General features: G+C 39.3%; 2 protein-coding genes across 4 annotated transcripts in view; both read left to right on the forward strand.

Annotated features, from left to right (window-relative positions):
* The window catches only part of SYT1 (synaptotagmin 1), a 348,414-nt gene that overhangs the window by 289,365 nt on the left and 36,910 nt on the right, over positions 1-22,139 (forward strand). For all 3 annotated transcript variants that reach the window (XM_069858107.1, XM_069858125.1, XM_069858116.1), the window contains exon 8: positions 5,704-5,821. In XM_069858107.1, the coding sequence (XP_069714208.1) occupies positions 5,704-5,821 (118 nt within the window). The remainder of the gene's footprint in view (positions 1-5,703; positions 5,822-22,139) is intronic.
* Positions 1-22,139, forward strand: part of RPS16 (ribosomal protein S16) — a 383,184-nt gene that overhangs the window by 10,150 nt on the left and 350,895 nt on the right. The gene's annotated exons all lie outside the window — the stretch shown is intronic.

Here is a 22,139-nt window from a genome sequence, read left to right on the forward strand (position 1 = left end):
TCTATAATAAAGTGACTCGGCTGCTGGATGAGGGAAAGGCTGTGGATGTGGTCTTCTTGGACTTCAGCAAAGCCTTTGACACAGTTTCTCACAGCATTCTGCTTAGGAAACTGTCAGCCTCTGGACTGGACAGACAAACGCTCTTCTGGGTGGAAAACTGGTTGGATGGCCGGGCCCAGAGAGTGGTGGGAAATGGTGTGAAATCCAGCTGGAGGCCAGTGACAAGTGGGGTTCCCCAGGGCTTAGTGCTGGGTCCAGCCCTGTTCAATGTCTTTATCAATGACCTGGATGAAGGCATCGAGTGCACCCTTAGCAAGTTTGCAGATGACACTAAGCTGGGTGGAAGTGTGGATCTGCTGGAGGGTAGGGAGGCTCTGCAAAGGGATCTGAACAGGCTGGACCGCTGGGCAGAGTCCAATGGCATGAGGTTTAACAGGGCCAGATGCCGGGTCCTGCACTTGGGGCACAACAACCCTATGCAGTGCTACAGACTAGGAGAAGAGTGGCTAGAAAGCTGCCCGGAGGAGAGGGACCTGGGGGTGTTCGTTGACGGCAACTGAACATGAGCCAGCAGTGTCCCCAGGTGGCCAAGAAGGCCAATGGCATCTTGGCTTGTATCAGAAACGGTGTAACCAGCAGGTCCAGGGAGGTTATTCTCCCTCTGTACTTGGCACTGGTGAGACCGCTCCTTGAATACTGTGTTCAGTTTTGGGCCCCTCATCACAAGGAGGATGTTGAGGCTCTGGAGCGAGTCCAGAGAAGAGAAACAAAGCTGATGAAGGGGCTAGAGAACAAGTTTTTCAAGGAGCGGCTGAGGGACTGGAGAAGAGAAGGCTGAGGGGAGACCTTATCGCTCTCTACAACTACCTGAAAGGAGGTTGTAGAGAGGAGGGTGCTGGCCTCTTCTACCAAGTGACATGGGGCAGGACGAGGGGAAATGGCCTCAAGCTCCACCAGGGGAGATTCAGGCTGGACATCAGAAAAAAAACTTTCACAGAGAGGATCATTGGGCACTGGAACAGGCTGCCCAGGGAGGTGGTTTAGTCACCATCCCTGGAGGTATTTAAAAGACGGGTGGATGAGGTGCTGAGGGGCATGGTTTAATTGTTGATAGGAATGGTTGGACTCAATGATCCTGTAGGTCTTTTCCAACCTAGTGATTCTGTGATTTTTGCTGTCCTTGTTTTCTCAGCAGAGTTTTAAAACATTTTGGTTAGTGTGGAAACTATACTGTGAACATTATGAGCTTCCGTTGTAAATATTGATTGTTGGAAGACTGTATTTTGGGTCTTCATCCATAAACCACATCCTATTGCGTCTCTCTCAGGCTAATGCAAATATCCACAGTCAAAACCAGGTGCTGAAGTTGGAAACCCACCTCACTGTGTTTATATCCTTCCTCTACTGACTATTTTAGAGTCTTAGATCCAATTAGTAAAAAGCATATGGTGATGGGGTTCATTATTTTGGTATTGTTTTACCAAGAGAGCTGCAAGCATCAGCTTTCTTGTAAATGTGGAGAGTGTTTATATTAAGAAGGTAGATATGTCTGCTAGAGATTCTGCCGTCTGAATGAGAGTAATCTGCATAAATAGCATTTTTCTCTGTAGCTCATTAGTAGAGTGTACTGTCAAGGTGAAAATGACTATTGACAAATATGAGAAGAAACGTGAGACAGGCAGGAGCCATCTTTAAAAAGTCCGTGTTCTCAACAGGAGTTCAAATAGCCTTTTCTAAGCTGAAGAAGCATTAGCAGCACTGTCCATGTCATTTATGTTCTGCTCCATTGCATTCTCTTTAAATGCAATGAAATTATGAAGTTGCTTAGATGGAGAGAGTCTTTTGATTGGTATTTAGACATTATATATGAATAGGTTAATGTCTATGAACTTCCCTGTTGGAAGTTTCTAACACTAACTTACAGTTTCCATCAGAGATCAAAGTAATTTACCAACATAAATTATTTATACATAGGGCTGAATGAAATTCATAATAACAATAAGGCACCTCCATGAGATAATCACCATACCAGAAGCACTCATCTGTACCTTGTAGCCCTGCAGGGGTTTGTAATTATCTCCTGCAAACCACACCTCTAGTGATTGCTTTTTGTTGCTTCATTGCAGTGCTGCCACTTGCAGTATTTTGCCTGACAAATATTTTAAAATTAAAAAAAAAAAAAGCAACTTAGGAATAAGAAACTTGTAGCAGGCATGCGAAGAGAATGTGTTAAAAGTACAAGAAGTATTTAAGAAATGCCGTTAATACAGATTTTAATAACAACAGAAAAGTAGTAAATGTGATTCTGTAGGCATTTAAAGAGGTACCTATGATTTTTCTTCAAATTATTCTCTGGAACGAGCACATCATCTGCTTCCATTTCCCATGGCTTGCTGGTGATCTATGGAAAACTGGCTGTTTACATGATGCTGGCTTCTTACCCATGCTTCCAGCAGCTAAAATTACATTAAAAGAGGCTAAAAATGCATTAAATGCTCTCATAAAATTGTTCTTCTGTGTAGACAATTGTGGTATTTGCACAGAGCATAACATGATTACAGATGGAGAAATGCTGGTGAGAGGTGATGGTCTCTGTGGCAATAACTGTGTTTGTAAAGTACCTCCTCCAGACTCTTCTGAAGCACTCACATCAGAAACAACATCCGTAGCACCATTTTGTGCCATTTAAACACATTCTAATCGCAACATGAGAAAAAAAAAAAAGAAATACCAAAAATAAAACTAAAAAAAAATATCAACTCAAAGGAGCAATTAGAAGCATAGTGTTGATCTAAAAATAGCTTCCAAAATTGATGTTTAGACATTCTTGTCAATGAGGTACATTTCTGAGGAGTACAAAGGAATGTAATTTCCCATGCTGCTACAAACACAGCTCTGCCTAGTGAATCTAGAGGTAACAGAGGAGCCCTTGAATGTCTGGTGATATGTAAGCACTAACATCTCTAAGATGGAGGCCTAAAAGAAACTTTTAAATATGCCCTGTTTCAGTTTTATTCAGAGCCCCATGAAATCAACCAGGCTAATTTAAACCAAGTCTACCACGTAATAGGACAGCAACTGTGGAGAACAATGGGCAGCTGGCTGAGCTGTGATCATGATAACACAAATCAATAAGCAATTGATTTCTTTCATTCTAAACAACCTGCAAGTGATAGATCAACTTCACCATTAGCGTAGCCAATATGGACTTCCAAAACTGAATGTCAGGGGAACAGGACTGTGTTTTGCTGTCGCTGTGCCATTGCAGGTGCAATTAGTGATGAGCACAAGCAATGCATGTTGCATGGCTGAAATCTGTATTTTTGTGATCTGAATCTGTGCTGGGATTTATAACTGCATATGCAGACAGGGTGGCGTAATAGGTCCTTCCATGGCAGTGCAGTCCATGCTGTGAAAAGTCCTCTTAGATTATTCTAGATATGAGTTAAAAATGTAAATTTTCTTCTTTTAAGATCTGTTCTTTTGAGCAAAGTTATATCATCATTATAGCCCTCCTTGTTCAGATAGAGGTATGTAAGATACTGTTCCCCAAGTCCCCATTTGCAGCTTGAGGAGTCCTATTCTACTTAGCTGTTCCTTTTGCAGAAGCTGTGTCATATAGCTGGTCATTCCTGATGCTTTTCTTGGAAGCTTTCTCAGTTCTACCACATCCTTTTTGAGGTGGGGGAGGACCCCATTGTTTTTTAAGATACTGACACACGTGCGTTCTAATAGCACTTTTTTATGTGATATACACATTTAACATCACAAGCTATTTTGTTGTGTTCTCTCTAAGATTTCTCTAGCTATACATAACTGCTTGTTCTGTATGTTTTCTGAATGCTGGTGATCTCTGAGCTGATGTTTTGCAGGGAACTATATATTACAGTCCCTGGGTCTCATTTCCAACTTGTAATAATCAATTCAGAGCCTGTTCCTTTATAGCTATTGCATTATTGTTGCGGGTTCTAAGTTTTTTTATAATTAAAAGGAACAATATCTACATAATGCCATTCTTAATATATACCACTCCAGTCCATTGCTGGGATCAACAAAGTATCCCACATCCTCAGGGACATCTTCTAAGACAAGCCCATGCACCTTTCAATAAAGGAGGAATATGTCAACCTTTAAGTATAGCTGAGTATCTGGAATGCATCCTTCAGATGGATAAGCTGCAGATGCTTATCCAAACCTGAATAAAAAGTGATTCTGTGTAAGAGCTCTAGAACTGCCACTGATGCTGAAAATTTGGCTTAGTAAATGAAGTTCATCTTCTCTTAAATTACTTGGAAGCTTGAGCTCCCAGCTGGAAAGGAACACTTTGGTTCCTCTTACATGGATAGTACAGTCCTTAGGATGTGGGCTGTCGATTCTCTAGGAAATAGCCACTACATTCATGAATAAGCGAGACTACTCTGAGTAGTGTTCCTCCAGCTTTTTAGACAAGGTTCTGACTTTGCCTCTTTCCCCTTGGCTCTTGGAACATTGTAAATTGCCATGTTATTTTTGCATTTGTGGTATGGGGAAAAAGTGCATAATTCCTGCTAAAAATTACCTAGTGTCTTAACATAAAGCCTGGATACACCCCCAAAACTTTTCAACAACCAGCCTTCCAATTTATTCTAGCAAAAGGCTGAAACCAAAGAGATATATCTTCATAGAAATGTATTTTCTACTCTGCTGCCAGAATAAATTGTGGAAACAGACATATGCCGTAAGAATTACTGTCTTTGAAAGAGAAATATTGCTCTCTGCAATGCTTTATTAGACTGTTCAGTGTAACCTAATTCTTCTTGTCTCAAAAACAACCTTGTTACCACCCTTTAGATAAGTTGTGCCTGAAAGGAAGAAGAAAAGAAGCTTGGATCCTTATAGCGATTATTTCTAAGCAGTATTCCCCTCTTTTTCTCTCTCTCTTGTATATGCAAGTTCAAATCTATTCTTCTTCCTTTGTAAAAAACATTCCTGTAATTCTGAACATCCTTCAGCCTTTACTCTTTGCCAGAACTATTAGGAAGGTACTAAGCAATGAGTTGCAAAAGGTTGCATTTGGCAGGATCCCAGGTGATACGCTGTAAGGCTGAAGGCAAAACCAAATCCTTACAGCCATTCCTGATGTGAGAAGGGATGCAACGTGTGCTTTCCTGGTCTGTATCTGTGGGTTTTGTTATTTTCTGGCCTGTGAAATAGGAGACAAGTCTTTTTTTATACTGAATTTTTTGTGTGTTGTGGGTTTTATACCTTTTACTTTTGTGACAAAGTGTGGTGAGAAAGACTCACGTTACTGTTCAGACGAAAACTGTCTTAGTAATTGTGTTAATTAATTTCCACTGAAATATTTGGGAAAAAAGACTCAGTTGTTACTTGGTTTAAAGAGCGAACAGTATTTGTGGGACCCTGATTGTCAAGGATGAAATGCTGAGCAGTGTAACTTACTTTGCGTCCATCATATATCTTGTCATTTGGCTCACACGAGATAGTTGCTGTGGACTCCAGTTGCTGCAACAGAACTTGAGATTATCAAGGATTTATGCTGGGCACCTTGTGACAGATACCTTACATTGTTCATTTGAATGTTTTGTTTAGCAGTAGGAGATTGAGATGTAATCCTGTTCATTTTCTGTGGGGCTTTCAAAATTGTATTTTTAAAAGACACAAAAATAATTAAAATATAACACCTTGTCTTGTTTGCTTTCACAGCAAGAAAAACTGGGTGATATTTGCTTCTCCCTCCGTTATGTGCCTACTGCTGGCAAACTGACTGTCGTCATTCTGGAGGCAAAGAACCTGAAGAAGATGGATGTCGGTGGACTATCAGGTACATGCATGAATACCTCTGCTTGTAGATTTTGCAGGCTTGTAAAGGCAGAAAATGACTCATTTTTTATTGGAGATCTCTTGGTTGAGAAGGTAAGGGCTCTTGTGCACTGTCTGAAAAATGTAGTTTGTTTTCTGAAAGTTAGGGCATGACTGAGTATATCAGAAGTCATTCTAGCTTAAAAAAAGAGGAATTTCATTATACATTGCATTCCACTCCAAGACAAGGTCTGAAGAGTTAAACAATCAGATGAGAGTGCAAGCTCTCTGTACTTCCCTTCTCTGCTGTTGCCTGGAGATAAATAGACTGTTCAGGCAAGAGAAAAAATCTGACTACAATTCCTATTGTCCATTTAATCTCACAAAAACATGAGGATTTCCCTGCAATGTTACTGGTAATACATATAGAGGAACTCACCACAGGTCACCATGCTGACTCCTGGTTAGGTGCTAGGATAACTGTTTCTACATTTGAAGGGCTCGGGTGTTATTGCTCCAATGTGCAGAGGTGGAAGTGCTCTGCATTTGCATGTACACCAGCAATCAAAGTGACAGTCTTGCACTCGTGGTATTCAGCAAGGCTTATGCCTCCAGCATGCTCAGTACCTACAAATAGTCCTCATGGTGTATCCTCATAGTAAGGCTATACACAGCATGAGTGAGGGCATGTATGCCATCTCTAAGGGAGGGTGCATTCAGCACACATGACTTCAGGGCTATGTCCCAGGGACCTGGTGGAGGCCATGGAGGCTTCTGTTCTCTGCTGTCTCTGGAATTCCTGGATGCAAATTACTGTCTAAGTTGCCAGTTAGCTGAGACCAAATTAGATAACAAGATGCTTTATAAGGAGAAGTCCTTCCTGGAGAATTTTGGTTTATATACTTTCTGTTTAAAGGAAGTGGTTTTTAATCAACCATTAAGAATGAGGATACTCCAGCACAGCTCTAGAACTGCGAAATTTTAACATCTGTCAATAACACACAGGTGATGTCATTGCCAGTTTTGAATTAGGAAGCAGCAAGAAAAAAGTGTTTTATTTTCTTATAATATTAGCAGAAGGTAAGAGTGATATCCAAAAAAACACAGAGAAATGGGAACCTGCTAAAAGCAAACCCAAAGGCTTTATTTACCACTTTTGATGAACAATAATAGAAGGACATTCGCAAAGTGAGGGGAAACAAAGTCTTGCCGGTAACCAGTTATCTTTCCACAGCAACAGACAGAATAATACAAAAGACCTCGAAATATTGTTGTAGTCATTACCTCAATCAAGCTTAGCTTTTTCTTGTCTAAAATGGACACTGGATTGGAACACACCAATAATAGTTTCTCTAACACTTGTGCTAGAACAATTCCAGATTAGTGTTCTCAAGCATATTTACTTCTTAATCGTTTCCTAATGAAAGATTAGATTCTCATAATGAGGAAGTAGGGGGGGAGTTGACTGTGTAGTTCTAAAAGCCAGAACATCTATATTCTTTCCTAAGCTTTGCAAGAAATATGATGGATAGAATCATAGAATAGTTAGGGTTAGAAGGGACCTTAAAGATCATCTAGTTCATACCCCCCTTCCATGGGCAAGGACATGTCCCACTTGATCAGGCCACCCAAAGCCCCATCCAGCCTGGCCTTGAACACCTCCAGGGATGGGGCAGCCGCAGCTTCCCTTGGCCACTTGTTCCAGTGTCTCACCACTCTCATGGTGAAGAAATTCTTTCTAATGTCTAGTCTAAATCTGCCCCTCTCCGGTTTATACCCATTCCCCCTCATCCTATCACCACAAGCCTTTATAAATAGTCTCTCTCCAGCTTTCCTGTAGGCCCCTTTCAGGTACTGGGAGGTCGCTATAAGATCTCCTTGGAGCCTTCTCTTCTCCAGGCTGAACAAGCCCAACTCTCCCAGCTTGTCCTCGTATGGGAGGTGCTCCAGCCCTCTGATCATCTTTGTAGCCCTCCTCTGGACCCATTCCAACAGCTCCATATCCTGCTTATGCTGAGGATTCCAGAACTGGACATAATACTCCAGATGAGGTCTCACAGGAGAGGAATTGAGGGGCAGAATCACCTCCCTTGACCTGCTGGCCATGCTTCTTTTGATGCAGCCCAAGATGTGATTGGCTTTCTGGGCTGCAGACACATGCTGCCAGGTCATGTCAAGCTTCTCATCAACTAGCACCCCCAAGTCCTTCTCTGAAGGGCAGCTCTCAATCACATCATCCCCTCATCATGTACTGAAAACAGAGATTGCCCCGACCCAGGTGTAGGACCTTGCACTTGGCCTTGTTGAACCCCATGAGGTTCACACAGCCCCACTTCTCCAGGCTGCCCAGATCCCTCTGGATGACATCCCATCCTTCTGGTGTGGCAACTACACCACTCAGCTTGATGTCATCTGCAAACTTGCTGAGGGTGCACTCAATCTCGTTGTCAATATCATTGATAAAGATATTAAACAGCACCATATGGACCCCTGAAATGGATAATGGATACTCAGCTCATGAGAAAAGAAAGAAGGGGGCAGGGGAAGCAGTAGTGAACTGAAGAAATTCTACAAACTTCTGATGGAAAACATAATACATTGTGTTGGAAACAACTACAAGTAAACGAATGGGCTTACTCTCCTCAAGATACGCTGAAGCGCATAGAGGACATTTAAATATATTTCTAGGGGACGACAAGTTTTGTTCTTCTTTTTTAGGGCCATGCCAGACTAGAAACATCATGTTCTTTCGGGTAGAAACAAACCCAATGGGATACCATGGTTGTAGCAGGAATTCAAAAGTCACTGACAGTGATAAATGGCAGTTAGTATGGTATTCCTGAGGCACTAATTATAGATGAAATACTGTTGGTTTAAAGTGGATCTAGTATCTTTCATTAGGGAATTTATCTTTTGAATAAATTATGCAGAAATAACTTTCAAAATCAAGCTGAGATTCTGTTGTCATTATTCACACTAAATAGTACCTACTCTCAAAGTACAGTACTGCTAAGTGGTAATGAAGATGACAAGATTTTATCTTGATTAGCAAATGCTTTCCTCACTAGTTTTGTTATTTTCCATAGACACTAAAGATGCTTTTCATTTTGCAAAACTAAAAGTTTTTCCTTGCAGTTGAGGTGGGAAAATGTTAACAATCAAATGTGATCTCAAACCGAATGTTACTTATATACTTAACAGCACTTACTGTCACCAAGGGAAGGCCATTAGCAAGAGGTGAAAATTACATAGTTGACACAAATGGGGAAAAAGTCTTAGAAATTTGTCAAAAATAGTCAAAAAGTATCTGGTTTTTGAGTTTAGGATATGTCTTTTTGGTATTCTCTCCTATTTTGGAGGAGATGCTGTAAACGCAGAAGACGTACATTTGGAAAGGGCTCAGCTTTATCTCGCATCCAGCCTTTATGCATCTCTGTGGAGTTTATCTATCTGCCTTGCAGAAAGGAAGAGTAATGCCCTGGCTCCTGCAGGAGGTCTGATACAGTGCTGCCAAGCACTCACAGCACAGCAGTGGGCAACCATGCAGTTTCCTTCTGACTGCTTCCCTCCACACCTTGAGTTATTACTGCTGCCAGTAAATATCTGCTATACTTCTGCACTTCAACAATGTGGGAAGCTTTAGCATTTACATTAACTTTAGTGCCAATACAAAGAACCAGTCACTGTGTCTCAGTAGTCTTCTGCACTTCTGTTTAGTAATTTATTACAAATTGGAATGTGTCCATACTTGTGGTCAATCAGACTTAAAAACATACTTGATTTTTAACATTTATATTTCATGTTTTGCAAAAATAGAGCTCAGTTAAGAAATTACTTATCAAAAGCAAGAGACTGATCAAAGTAGATTGAAAGTACTGCCTTTCTACTGGTGAAACATTAATCCTGCTAGTCAGCATATATATATCCCATTTAATGGTTACTACAGTTGTAAAAAAAAAAACACAAGTCTTTATCTCCAGTGTTTTGAACTTTTCCATAAATTTTATTAGCAGTCAAAAGCCAAGCACAAATTACTTTGGAAACAGACAATAAAAGACAGCAGACTAATCATCAAATTCATCAGACTCCTTGTAGCAAACCCAGATCACCCATCTGAGCAATAAACTCCCAGGTCTTAAACTTAATTGCAACATCAGGCTGTGACTAAAGCACTAAACTTTGGCTTAAACACCAGAACTGTTCAGCCTGAGCTTATCAAGTCACTACAACACATGGAAGTTATTACTTCTTTTGAGCAGGGACCTTCGGCAAAAAATTATGCATGTTTTCAAAAGGCATTTAATTATTTAAATTATATTCAAATGCATTTTTAATTAATCTAACATCTGGCAGGTGATATATAGAAATGCAAACTATAAACAGATTATTTTCATTTGTCTGAATTTGGTAAACTTGGTTTACCTGGCTTTATAGGAATCCTTCACCCAAAACGTCAAAGAGACTTAGAAGCTTGGGTCTCACTGAAAATCAAGGGAACTTAGATTCCTAAATCACTGTCTTGGTTTTGGGATTTAGAGGATTTGCAAAACTGGAAACTTTCGAAACCAGTTTGCAGTTTAATCTCTCCAAACATGCCATAGAGGCATAGTCTGACTGGTTCCTCGATAAGGGCACAATGCAGGTCAGTAGTGCCATTTGGTTCACAAGGGTCGTCTGTTATTATAATACTTTATTCAAGTTTTCAATCCCTTCTGCAACAGAAAGAGGGCAGGAATTGGCTGCAGCTCTCCTATGAGATATTCATTTAAATGAAAATGGTAGTGCAGTAACAATTTCACTTGCAGATTTAAATGAGTAAATTTATGTAAATTAATTTTAAACTTTTTTTATTTGTTTGTTTTATTTTCTAAAGAAAAAGTCTCAGCACATCTGACTAGGAGCTAAATGTAGTCTGTGCAATAAGTATGGGGCTTCTTTTTGTTACATAGGAATATTATCAATATTAAAACACATATATGCAGGAAGTTCTATGGATTTCCATGTATTTAATCGAACCCTCCATTTGTATTCATTTTTGTTCCTCACATGAAATAAATGCTTTCATTTCAACTTCCAACAGCTTTCTCTGCTTTGACCAAGCCAATTGTTGAATAAATTACCTGAATATACTGAAAAGCATTTTCTCTCTGAACCTCCAGAAGAAGCTGGGGCTGGCACCCGGACAGATTGTTGTTATGGATGTTTAGCTACCCAGACCCTTCAGCTTAAATCCTTTTTTTGTTGTTTTAAGAACTTCAGTATCTGTACGCATTGCTGGCAAAACACTGTTTTGTATCAAAAACTCATCTCTTAGTAGCTGATAATAAGTATAAGCCTTAAAATAGCTTATCATCTTTTCAGGATTAATTTCAGTATGGTTTATTCCTTCTAAAAAATCTTTGAAAGCTAATGTGGTTTTGTTCTCTGTGTATTGTTCTAGTATGCTTAGCTTTTATTGAATCTAAATGGAATGTATCCTAGTAGCAAGCAATGAATCCTCCCCTTTCCTCCTCAGCACTGCTGCCTCTCACCACTACCCCCACCCCCGCCCTGGTCAGACCTAGAGTTTCAATGGGGAGGAGACGCCCTAGCTGGCATGGGCTTAAATATTGCCTTATGAGCTGTTGCCAAGTAGCAAATATTATAGCAGACCCTAAACTGTACCTATTTTTGCCAAATTAATACTTGCAAGAGACTGCAAGGTGACAAAGATTGTCATCAGATCCATGTGCTCTTTCTTCTGCAGAAAGATGCAGATACAGCCCTGGAGTGAAAGCTGCCCATAATCCAGTCCATTATGTGTGAAAGCTAATCTCAATATTCATGAGTTATAAATAGAAAATACACAGCAACTCTTCGTGTCTGCCAAGCAAATACTATAAATCAGAACCATCTCTGGGGACCAAATGGTACTATCAAAGAAATAAAGCTAGTTTTCTACAATTAGACTTTTATTTTAAAGATGGCATTCAAATTCAAAAGCTCTGGTTGCATGTCTTGGAAAAGATTTCAAATATTGAAAATTGTTTAGAGACCAACTCTTTGAAGACAGAGTGAATGTTCATGAATTATGCATTCAGCATAATAAGTTCAGCTTAATAAGTTCATTAAAGCATAAGAAACCTTAAAAGCTAGGTAACGTAAATGCAGTATTATGGGAAGAGAAATACACCATTAATGCCATGGCCTTGCTATAAGCCATATTAAGGGCTCATATTAAGGGAAAAGAAAACAGCCATATTAAAAGACAAAAGTAAAAACAAACAACAGACACCACCACCACAACAGCTGCATTTGCAACTAGCCTAATCCTAAAGAATCCAGCAGATATCAGTGGCAACAAATGTTTTAAGATCTCTACTTACTGTGAGGATTTCTATGACACGTAATACCTCAGTACCTCTACAGTAATACATTGGTGGAACTTCCAGTAGTAGATTGTTGCAGCAGTACATCTCTCTCATGCTTGCAAAGCAGTCTCACAGCATTACGGTAAATCTACCATGGGCTCCTACAGTGATGATGGGATATTGTCCTCTTTCAATGGGTAAATAAGGTCTTAGACAGTGGTATCTTCTAATCTCATCTGAAGCCTTCAACATCAAACCATCTTCTCCCTCAACTTTCTCCTTCAAGTTAAAAGCTGAAGAAGACAATTCCAAAATCAAAGTATATTTCAAATTACAAGGTATTACTCATAGAAGCCATGATAAGGATGCATAAACTCTCATATTCCAGGGCATTTTGGAGTGTCTTTATGGGGAAGCTGTCTGGTTGCCCATTTTGGAATACACAACTTCCACTGAATCATACGCACCAGGATATTGCACGCAATAAGATATCGTGTTAGATGACCATCAAACGTGGCAGTTCCTACAAGGCAGAGTCAAATTGTTCTGCTCTTTTCTTGCACCTGTGCTTAAAGTGAAGAAAAATAGAGTATGCCTGCTGATTAGCAGTGAAGTTGTACGAAACCTGTAGGCATTGCTCTTAGGACAAACACTGTGCTGAAAAGCTCCTGGGCTCAGGAGGTACTTGAACAATTTCTTGACTTGAGAAAGGAAAGAAAGCTTATTGTATGTGTACATCTCCTTAATTATACACGCTGGCCAAAGGTACAGGGAGATCAGCACCCAGCTGTATGGGCTCTACTAGCCAAAATTCATAATTTTCAGTCATTGCTGTTGATTTCCCCTCACCCTGACTTGCACAAAACACAGAGCAAGAAAACTTGTTATTCTTTTGAGTAGCCACATCTAAATGATTCCTATTGCATGTGTTTGTATGCGTGTTTCTTCCTGATTAAATTATAGTATGTTTTTATTTGGTTATGCAGTCCCAAAGCAAGCATGAAGATATGCGTGTGTGTTAATTATATGAAAACGAGATGGTTAATACTTTAGATTTTCAAGCTCTACAAGAATTTCATAGCAATGTGAACGGCTGTAAAATGAATGTAGAAATACTGTAGACAGATTTTGGGGTCCAGAGGGAAATTAGCCAGTTCTCTTACAAGTAAGTTTAATTTATTTTTACTCTCTGAATATTGCAGTCTATATCTTTTCTTCTAATGGGTTTGAAAAAAATTAAAATATCAACTAAAAGAGAAAATGTCCTTTTTCATCTCTATAAATACAGTTTAGGTAAGTGCTTAAATGTTCACAGAAAGTGAGGAAAGTATAATTGAGGGTACCTCCTTTTCAGGACTGTGTAAAGTCATATAGTTTTTTTAAGACAGCATGTTGAGCATTTTATTAGCACTGTTAGTGAGACTGATATTTGGTGAAGTTTGTAGGACTTTCTGAATAAACGGAAGTGACTTTAACTTCACGTTTTTACGTTACTTTAAATCCCGTATGCATTTTTTTGTTTGTTTAATCCCTTGTAGGCAAGAAAGATGATTAGTTTCTGCTAGATCTTTATGTGGTTACTTTTTATAGGTCTCCTGACTGTGTTTCCAATGTTTAATTCCTTTGTGTGTACATCTCAAGGGAAGGAAACATTTCACAAATTAGATCCTCAATCCTGATCCTGAATTATCCCTGAAGAGAGCAGGGATTGTATACCCAGGAAAGGAGCTGCACATCTCCTCTAGTACACTGTGCTGAAAATATGTCTGTGTTGCCAGAGGAAGTGTATATTTCAGTGTAAGGAGAGAGATGGGAAAATGGGTATTTATAGTTCTTTGTCGATATTGTTACTTTGCATATATGCTGCATGGGTGATAGTTATTCAAATCTGTTCACACGTTTGGCAAGTGAAGCTTCCCAGTGCGAGATGCTTATCATTCAACCAAAATGGAAAAGAAGTTTCCCCATTGCCAATTCCAAAATTTACTTTCCAAAACCGTTCTAACTGAAGGTGGAAGTCCTGCCCTCTCTTCTACTGATGCAGTTCCCTAAAAAGGTTCCGTTACCCTACTGGAGGTAACATGGAGAAATATAAACTTGTTTCTGATAGAGACTGAGGTGCCAACATTCAGTTATTCTCATTGTGCCTTTTGTGTGACTTAAAAGAGTGATTTGAATCTCAGTGGGATTCTCTTTCCAAATATTTCATCGCTCACCTTACTTCCAGGATGCTGTCAGTGAGGTGGAAAAGCCAGCATTTGGGCTCTGTTTTGTCCTTCCAGCAGAGGTCATGCTGCCTGAGAGCCACCTTGTTCTAGCTGAGTCAGTCACTAGGGTTCAATTTATCTGCCAGTTACCTACCAACAAGGTGGAAAAGTGAAGCCCAGGAATGTCACTTCTCCTTCCTAAAGAAGTTTGTGTGTTGGAGGTGAGAATTTATGTGGTTTTAATACCTAGCTACCATTTCTTTTGCTTTTGTTTATTAGCTGTGAAAGTCAGCACAGCATGTGTCCTGTCTTCATGAGGGTCTTCTTTATCATCAATAAAGTGTCTTTACATCTTCTTTCTAATGAACTGAATAACTGAGCTCTTCAGACATATTATTGTATCACTTTGTGAAAATTTCAGATGAGGAGAACAAGACTGAGTGTGAGTGAAGTATCTACACCAGTAATACCTTTATTTAGATATTAAGTTTATTTAGGACAACGAAGGTGCTAGGCAATTGTTATACAAGCGTAAAGATACAAGGGGAATATGGTTGGGTTTTTTCTTTCTGTCTCATAACAATATGATTGATTTTAAACTAAAATCTATGGGGTTTTTCCTCCCTTATACCTGTCTTGTTGAAGAACATGCTATTGCTCATCCCCCATATGATTTCCTTTTGTTTCTGCTGAGCTGTCTTCAGTTTTACAAATAGGAACGTTTTATACTCTCTTTAAATCAAAATAATTTATATGCAGTGGTTTCTTGTGGCATCCCATCACATTAGGTATTAATTAAATACTTATTGAATAGTAAAATACATAACTCTCATTAAGGAAAGATATAAATCTCTGCAAAGGGATCTGAACAGGCTGGACCGCTGGGCTGAGTCCAATGGCATGAGGTTTAACAAGGCCAAATGCCGGGTCCTGCACTTGGGGCACAACAACCCTGTGCAGTGCTACAGACTAGGAGAAGTCTGTCTAGAAAGCTGCCTGGAGGAGAGGGACCTGGGGGTGTTGGTTGACAGCCGACTGAATGTGAGCCAGCAGTGTGCCCAGGTGGCCAAGAAGGCCAATGGCGTCTTGGCTTGTATCAGAAACGGCGTGACCAGCAGGTCCAGGGAGGTTATCCTCCCTCTGTACTCGGCACTGGTGAGACCGCTCCTCGAATCCTGTGTTCACTTCTGGGCCCCTCACCACAAGAAGGATGTTGAGGCTCTGGAGAGAGTCCAGAGAAGAGCAACAAAGCTGGTGAAAGGGCTGGAGAACAGGCCTTATGAGGAGCGGCTGAGAGAGCTGGGGTTGTTTAGCCTGGAGAAGAGGAGGCTGAGGGGAGACCTCATTGCTCTCTACAACTACCTGAAAGGACGTTGTAGAGAGGAGGGTGCTGGCCTCTTCTCCCAAGTGACAGGGGACAGGACAAGAGGGAATGGCCTCAAGCTCCACCAGGGAAGGTTTAGGCTAGACGTTAGGAAAAAATTCTTTACAGAAAGGGTCATTGGGCACTGGAACAGGCTGCCCAGGGAGGTGGTTGAGTCACCTTCCCTGGAGGTGTTTTAAGGCACGGGTGGATGAGGTGCTGAGGGATATGGTTTAGTGTTTGATGGGAACGGTTGGACTCGATGATCCGGTGGGTCTCTTCCAACCTGGTTATTCTGTGATTCTGTGATTCTGTGAAATACAGCATAGATCACATAGCATCTCAGTATGCATGCCAACAGATGGACTTCTTTATTTGAGTGCAATATTCAGGTGTTATGTACCACTATTGACCGATGTGCAATGGGTAACATATAAAGGTTTTCTTGCAGAAATACGCCTAAAAGGAAATCTGCCATAAAGAATCCCACCCACCGCAAAGCTCAGCTGTTTCCTACTTTTTTGTGAAGGCAGAAACAAGAATTTGTATAAACTCTGTATTGCAAGCTTTGTCACAACATAATCTGTCTCAGATCTGAGTTTGTTGAAAATCAAATAAAGATACAGGTACACACTGTAAAACTGTGCATGAACTAATAATAGATCAAATTTTAATTTATGTCCTATAAGTAGTGACACACAAGGATTTCAGGATCCAAATGTAATCTCTGCAGCTCAGCAGCATCTCTGTAGGAATGACTTCAGGTCAGAGAAGTAAGAGGTTCTGTTTAATCTCAGCTATCGACCCCAATTCATGGGATCTCTTTTTCTTCAGATTCTCAGTGGATATGTTAGGTCTGCAGGTTAAATCCACCTTTCCAGTGAAAAGAATATGATGATGTCCTGATTGAGTCCTAGTGAGAAACCAACTTCAATTCTGTTTTAGCCTCTCCAGAAATCTTTGCAGTACAGCTGGCTCCATGGTGAATCTCAGTACGTTATTGTGAGGGAATGCGTTCCTGCAGTAAGTTCCAGGAAGCCGAGTTGAAGTACTCAGCTATATCAGTTGTGTCCTGTCAGCAAACCATCACATGCTTGTCAATGTCTGAAGGATATTAAAAGTGAAAGAATGCAACATAGCAATTTTTTTAAAGTTCAGGAGCCCAGGCTATGTGGGATGTGAAGAAATGCTTATGTAAGGATGTGGAAGCATCAGAAAATCTTGCGTTTCAAATTGTTTCAGCTGGTTAGGAGCTAAGTTAATTCAGGCTTCAGAAAGTAATGGTCTGGCTTCTGGCTGGGAAACCAGCACTTGACAAGAACAAGCTTTCCATCTGCTGCTTTGTTCAGTTTTTATATCTGGTAGCCCCTGCAGGAAAGCAAGTGACTGATTCATAAACTGATTGAGTTCTTTGACCTGAGTTAGTCAAGAAATAGTCTCAAGCATGAGATAGGAGTTGCTTTTGTCTAATCTGGGTATGGACTGCATCTTTTTGATCGGGGTTTAGATTCTTCTGACAACAAAATGGAGTAGTGTAAGAAAATCCACATCAAAGCACAGAAAATCATTTATTGTTTATCAAAGAAATTATCCAGATCAGCACATCTTTTGCATGCATCAGTGCATACTTCCCTTGTGTAACTAGTGTCTACAATATTATAAAACACCATTGGCTGTAGTGTCTAGTTATTATGGACCTCAGCTTCAGGGCCCATGAGTTAACAGGATATATGGACTTTCAGTCTTGAAGTAGGTTTTGCACTGACAAAATGTTCCATTGCATTAGAGTTGGCAAAAACCCAAGGCCAACAGTAGTCCTCTAGTAATTTAAAATATAGCTCTCCGAGCAGTGGAATTATAAGGTGCGATTTCCTTTAAATTTCAGAGAGTGATTGGGTATTCTAATAGCTAATAAAATACATGTTTCAATTGAAACTTTTTTCCCCAGTTTGAACATCCATAATATCTCTTTCACATGTGTATTTTCTAGTGTGTAATAAGAGGTGAAACCACATTGCAGCTTTCATCTCATATAGAGATACTTAGTAGGCTCGCTCTATTCCACCTGGCTGCTTACTTTCACAAAGCTTGTAGGAATTTAATATCCTTGAGAGGCCTGCGATCCTGTCATGCTTGATTGACAGTGGCCAATATACTAAATAGGTATGGAAAGGGGGCAGTCAGTCACCAGGCTGGTATTTGCACACAAAGAAGGCAGAATGATTACCTATGCTGCGTTTCCTTGGGAACTCAAACAAAAAAAAATGTACTTTGTTTTATTGCCAATCCACTGACAAACATGCTTTGATGATTCATATTTAAGTCTAGTCTCATTTTCTTTCCATGTGGTGTGGGTTTTTTTTCTGTCTGATATCTGGATAAAGTAATTTAATACATTTTTATTAAAATGTACATAGCTGCTCCAAATCATTCCATTGCTTCCTCTCTAGTTTTAATTGCTTTGCATGCATAGGAGACTCTGCATCTGAATAACTCAAACCATATCCTGATTTTAGAAAACAAACTCTGGCTCTATTGGCGGTTGTCATGATGCTTCAGTAAAGAACACGATCCCCAAGCGTTCTATTGCTGTGCATTTCCATGCAGATTTTCTTTCTGAAGAGCTTTCACACGATGCGCAGTTTGACTTTTCTTGTTTACATGCTCTTTCTTGTATTTTTGTTTACAACTTCAGCACATTTGAATCCCGATAGGTTAAATCAAAGGGAAGACTAGCAACGTTTGTAGTGCTGCTGCCTGACCTACCCAGCACATGCATCTTGCTTTTAGAAAAACCCAGTCATTTTTCACCAGCACATTGAGGTACATTCATACCTGCTTTGGCATCTGTCCATAATATCAAGCAGGGGACATCCTGTCTGAGAGAACAGATTGTTTTTCAATTGCATTCCTGAAACTGAGTTAAATTTCCATGAAATCTCCTTCAAATGTGAAGAACTGTAGGGGAATGGAGCTTTTTTGTTTGTTTGACTTACAGCAATCAGGCATACTAAATGAGATGCATGGTATAAAGTATGTTCCCTTTGCTGTTTATGGCTGTTTATCTCATGGTTTTGATAATAGGGTGAAGTTACGTAAATTGATAGTGCTGCCATCTACAGGCAAAAGGAAGTTATTGTACTCAGCTTGGCGAGAAAGGTGGAGGAGCTTGGACTTCTTGTTTAAAATGTTGTTAATGATGTTGTATTGTAACTGTGCAGAAATAATATATAAATATACTATATAATATATATATTATATATCATATATTATATATTGTATATTATATATTGTATATTATATATTGTATAAAGTATAATGTATAAAGTATAAAGTATAATGTATAATATAAATATAAATATAAGTATAAGTATAAGTATAAATATATAATATAGAAAAGCTCTAAACTGCTTCTTGATGTGATTAATGACAATTCCTGGTTAATGGTGATGAAGTTTTACGTCACTAGCCTGTGTTTCCAACACAGTAATGAAAGAGTCCTTCAGTATCTTTGGGTCAGACTTAGTTACAAGTGCTGTCTTGGCACCATTGCTAATGTTATTGGACTGAGAATTGTATCTTGCTAGTTACTAGGATTTTGTATGGTATACTGAAAAGAATGGTAGTGTTCCTGTAGCACATAGCAGTTCAGTCAGTTGTTTGGTAAAAGGACAGATGGTGCAATTTTTCTGGCAGAAACCCAAGCATCCGTATGGCACAATAGTGTTCTATATTAATTCCAGTGTTATTTCATTGAAAGATAACGTTCTAGTCAAATGCAAAACATTCATGCTCAGTTTTATATTTTTTACCTTTGTTTTTCTCTGTTAATTTTTATTTATTCTCGGAAACATAAAAGGCATCTTCTCCATCTGCCAGTTTTATCTTTCCACTTACACTGAATATTTTTTTTCCTTCTTGTCTCTCAAGTTGCATACATATCTTAAGAAATGAAAAATGACTGTAACATAGAGTTAGATTCTGCCATTCCACAACATACCAGTAAGAGGTATTTTCAGATTGTCCCAGATGAAACTTCGGTTTTATCACGTAAAGGGTAATAGAATTCAGATTTTGCATTTTTTTCATGCTGTTTTATTTAAACATCTACATGGCCACAGAGTTAGTAAAGGCTTTAGCTATTCCTGAAGTACTCTTTGTTGACTGGATGTTTGTTCTTGTGCATAAACGAGTGCCACCTTTTTGCCTCTAGGAAACAAGGAACGTCGTCTATCGTTGTCTGTGGCTTTATTTCTTGTCAACAATTTCTATGTGAATTTTATATAAGGATAATAAAATAGGCTGAATACCATGTATTCCTAAATGATCTGTAAGCCATATGAAAAAGTGCAGCAATTAGAGTGTCTCACAGACTAATCAGAATGAAAGACGTAAGGCATATAAGAAACTGTAAATCACTTGCTTAATGACTTAATCAGGTTAGCATGATAAATAAAAGATACTTGGCAAACGGGGGGGGAAAAAAGCCCTAAATAATTACAGTGAAAAGTATTTGAAAGAAATTGTATGCAAGCTGCCAGGAAGGCAAAAATTTTGAAGTTGTAAAAGACACTGTGTTGCCATCTATGCATCACCAAGGATCGTGCAAGCAAACACAGCTATGTCACAGTTTTGAAAATGGTCATAAAACACCAATCACTGTAGAACAGCATGAGCTTTTCAATAGCCATACTAAATCCACATAAAGCTTACCTTTCCTTCTCCAAAGTCCTGGTAAGCTGAAGCATTAAAATGGGTTCAAATACATATTATCAAACTTTAAATCAACAGATTTTACAGCATATGCTGACATCAGACCTCCAGTTCTACTCTGTCATGAGGACGAAGCTTGATAGATAACATACTAATACATTAAAGGCAGTGAAAGGAAAGACAAGCCTTACTGAAATGATCAGGAACGTCTAACATTTTTATTTCAAACAAGGACAATTCATTAATTTGAACTGCAGTGGGTGGCAGGAAGTTTGAATTTCTTCCTTTCCAAGCACAAATCGACCACTGGTATATCTTTGTTTGTCTTCTTGCATATGCAAAAAAAAACTGGAATTCAATTTTTCTTATTAGGCAGATGATCTTTAATAGACAAAATGAATAACCATATGCAACCAACTTTGCACTTAATTGTGGAAGAAAATTAGAAAGTAAACTAGTGGATTTTACAGTGATTTTTAAGAAGGCATGTAAAAATTTGGCCACATTTCTGTGTCTTGAGATACAGAATTAGAAGTCAGATGGGATTGTCAGTTGTTCCCTAAAAGATGCTAACTATATATTTCTGAAAATCCCATCTATACTTAGACTCATAGATACATTGTAAACTACATTTTTGCCAACTGTTCCTGATTCAGTTAGCAGTGACCAGATTTTCAGTGCATCAGCAGTTCAGGGCCAAGCCTTGATAAACTGAAAAGCAGAAGATTCACACACAGCCCTAACGGAAGAGAGAACCTGCTAATGGGGTTTTTTTCAATAAAGTAGAGGACTTAAATTCAAAAAATACTTTCTAGGATTTGAGGCTTCATAGATATTTTAGGGCTTAAGCTAATGCTTCCCTGAGTATCTTAGATGTGCAGTCAATAGAGAAATTACAGAGCGTATGTGAGTTTAACCATCTATCTGGTGAATTGGATAGCCAGATTTGAAAAGGAATACTCAGAAGAAAAGTGTGCGTATTGCTTATTCCCTTGAGTTCTTTTTTTCCAAAAGCTGATTCCTGGATGTCAATGAACTGTGTAGAGCTAGGTGATAAAAATGTAAAGGAGAGATTAGACTAGTAAGTACTCTTGACTTGCTAAGGCATCAAAACAAAACCAACAGAAAAATTTCAGCTGTCTGAGAAGCACCTCTAGCATTTCTCAGGGAGTGTTTAAACAGTAGTATTTCAAATGGCTCTGCAAATGCAGTTGCATGAGGCAGCGGAGGTATGGGTGGCATGGGAACATGACTGATTTAGTAGTATTTTTTTTCTCTGAACCTTCAGAGAAATCTTACTTTCTGATTCCCAGTTTATTGTATGCTTTGTGGGTGGCTTTAACTCATAACTTCCTAACATAAAATGCTTGTACAATCCCAGCAAAGCAAAATCTGATAAACTAGAGACTTTTGTCTGTCTTCATCCACCTAAACGTCCTAAACAGTGGTTTGCAAAGTCAAAATATTTACTCTCAGATGTCCTTCTAGTCCCAGGAGCCTTTTGTTTTCCTTTATTGTCCAGATTTGAGAAAAGGGTTTAATTTCCTAGCCATCAGCCAAGACTATGTACTAGAGGATAGGAAATGCTCAGACAAGATGGAGGATTAAATTCTCTCATGTTGAATAGAAACTAGATTGGAGTTCCTGCTTCCCTGGTGCATGATCTGCTCATGAAAACCTAGTCCTCAGAACCAACTTCTCTGTTTC

The sequence above is a fragment of the Phaenicophaeus curvirostris genome, chromosome 1 (genome assembly GCF_032191515.1).
Source record: "Phaenicophaeus curvirostris isolate KB17595 chromosome 1, BPBGC_Pcur_1.0, whole genome shotgun sequence".
Lineage (NCBI taxonomy): Eukaryota > Metazoa > Chordata > Aves > Cuculiformes > Cuculidae > Phaenicophaeus > Phaenicophaeus curvirostris.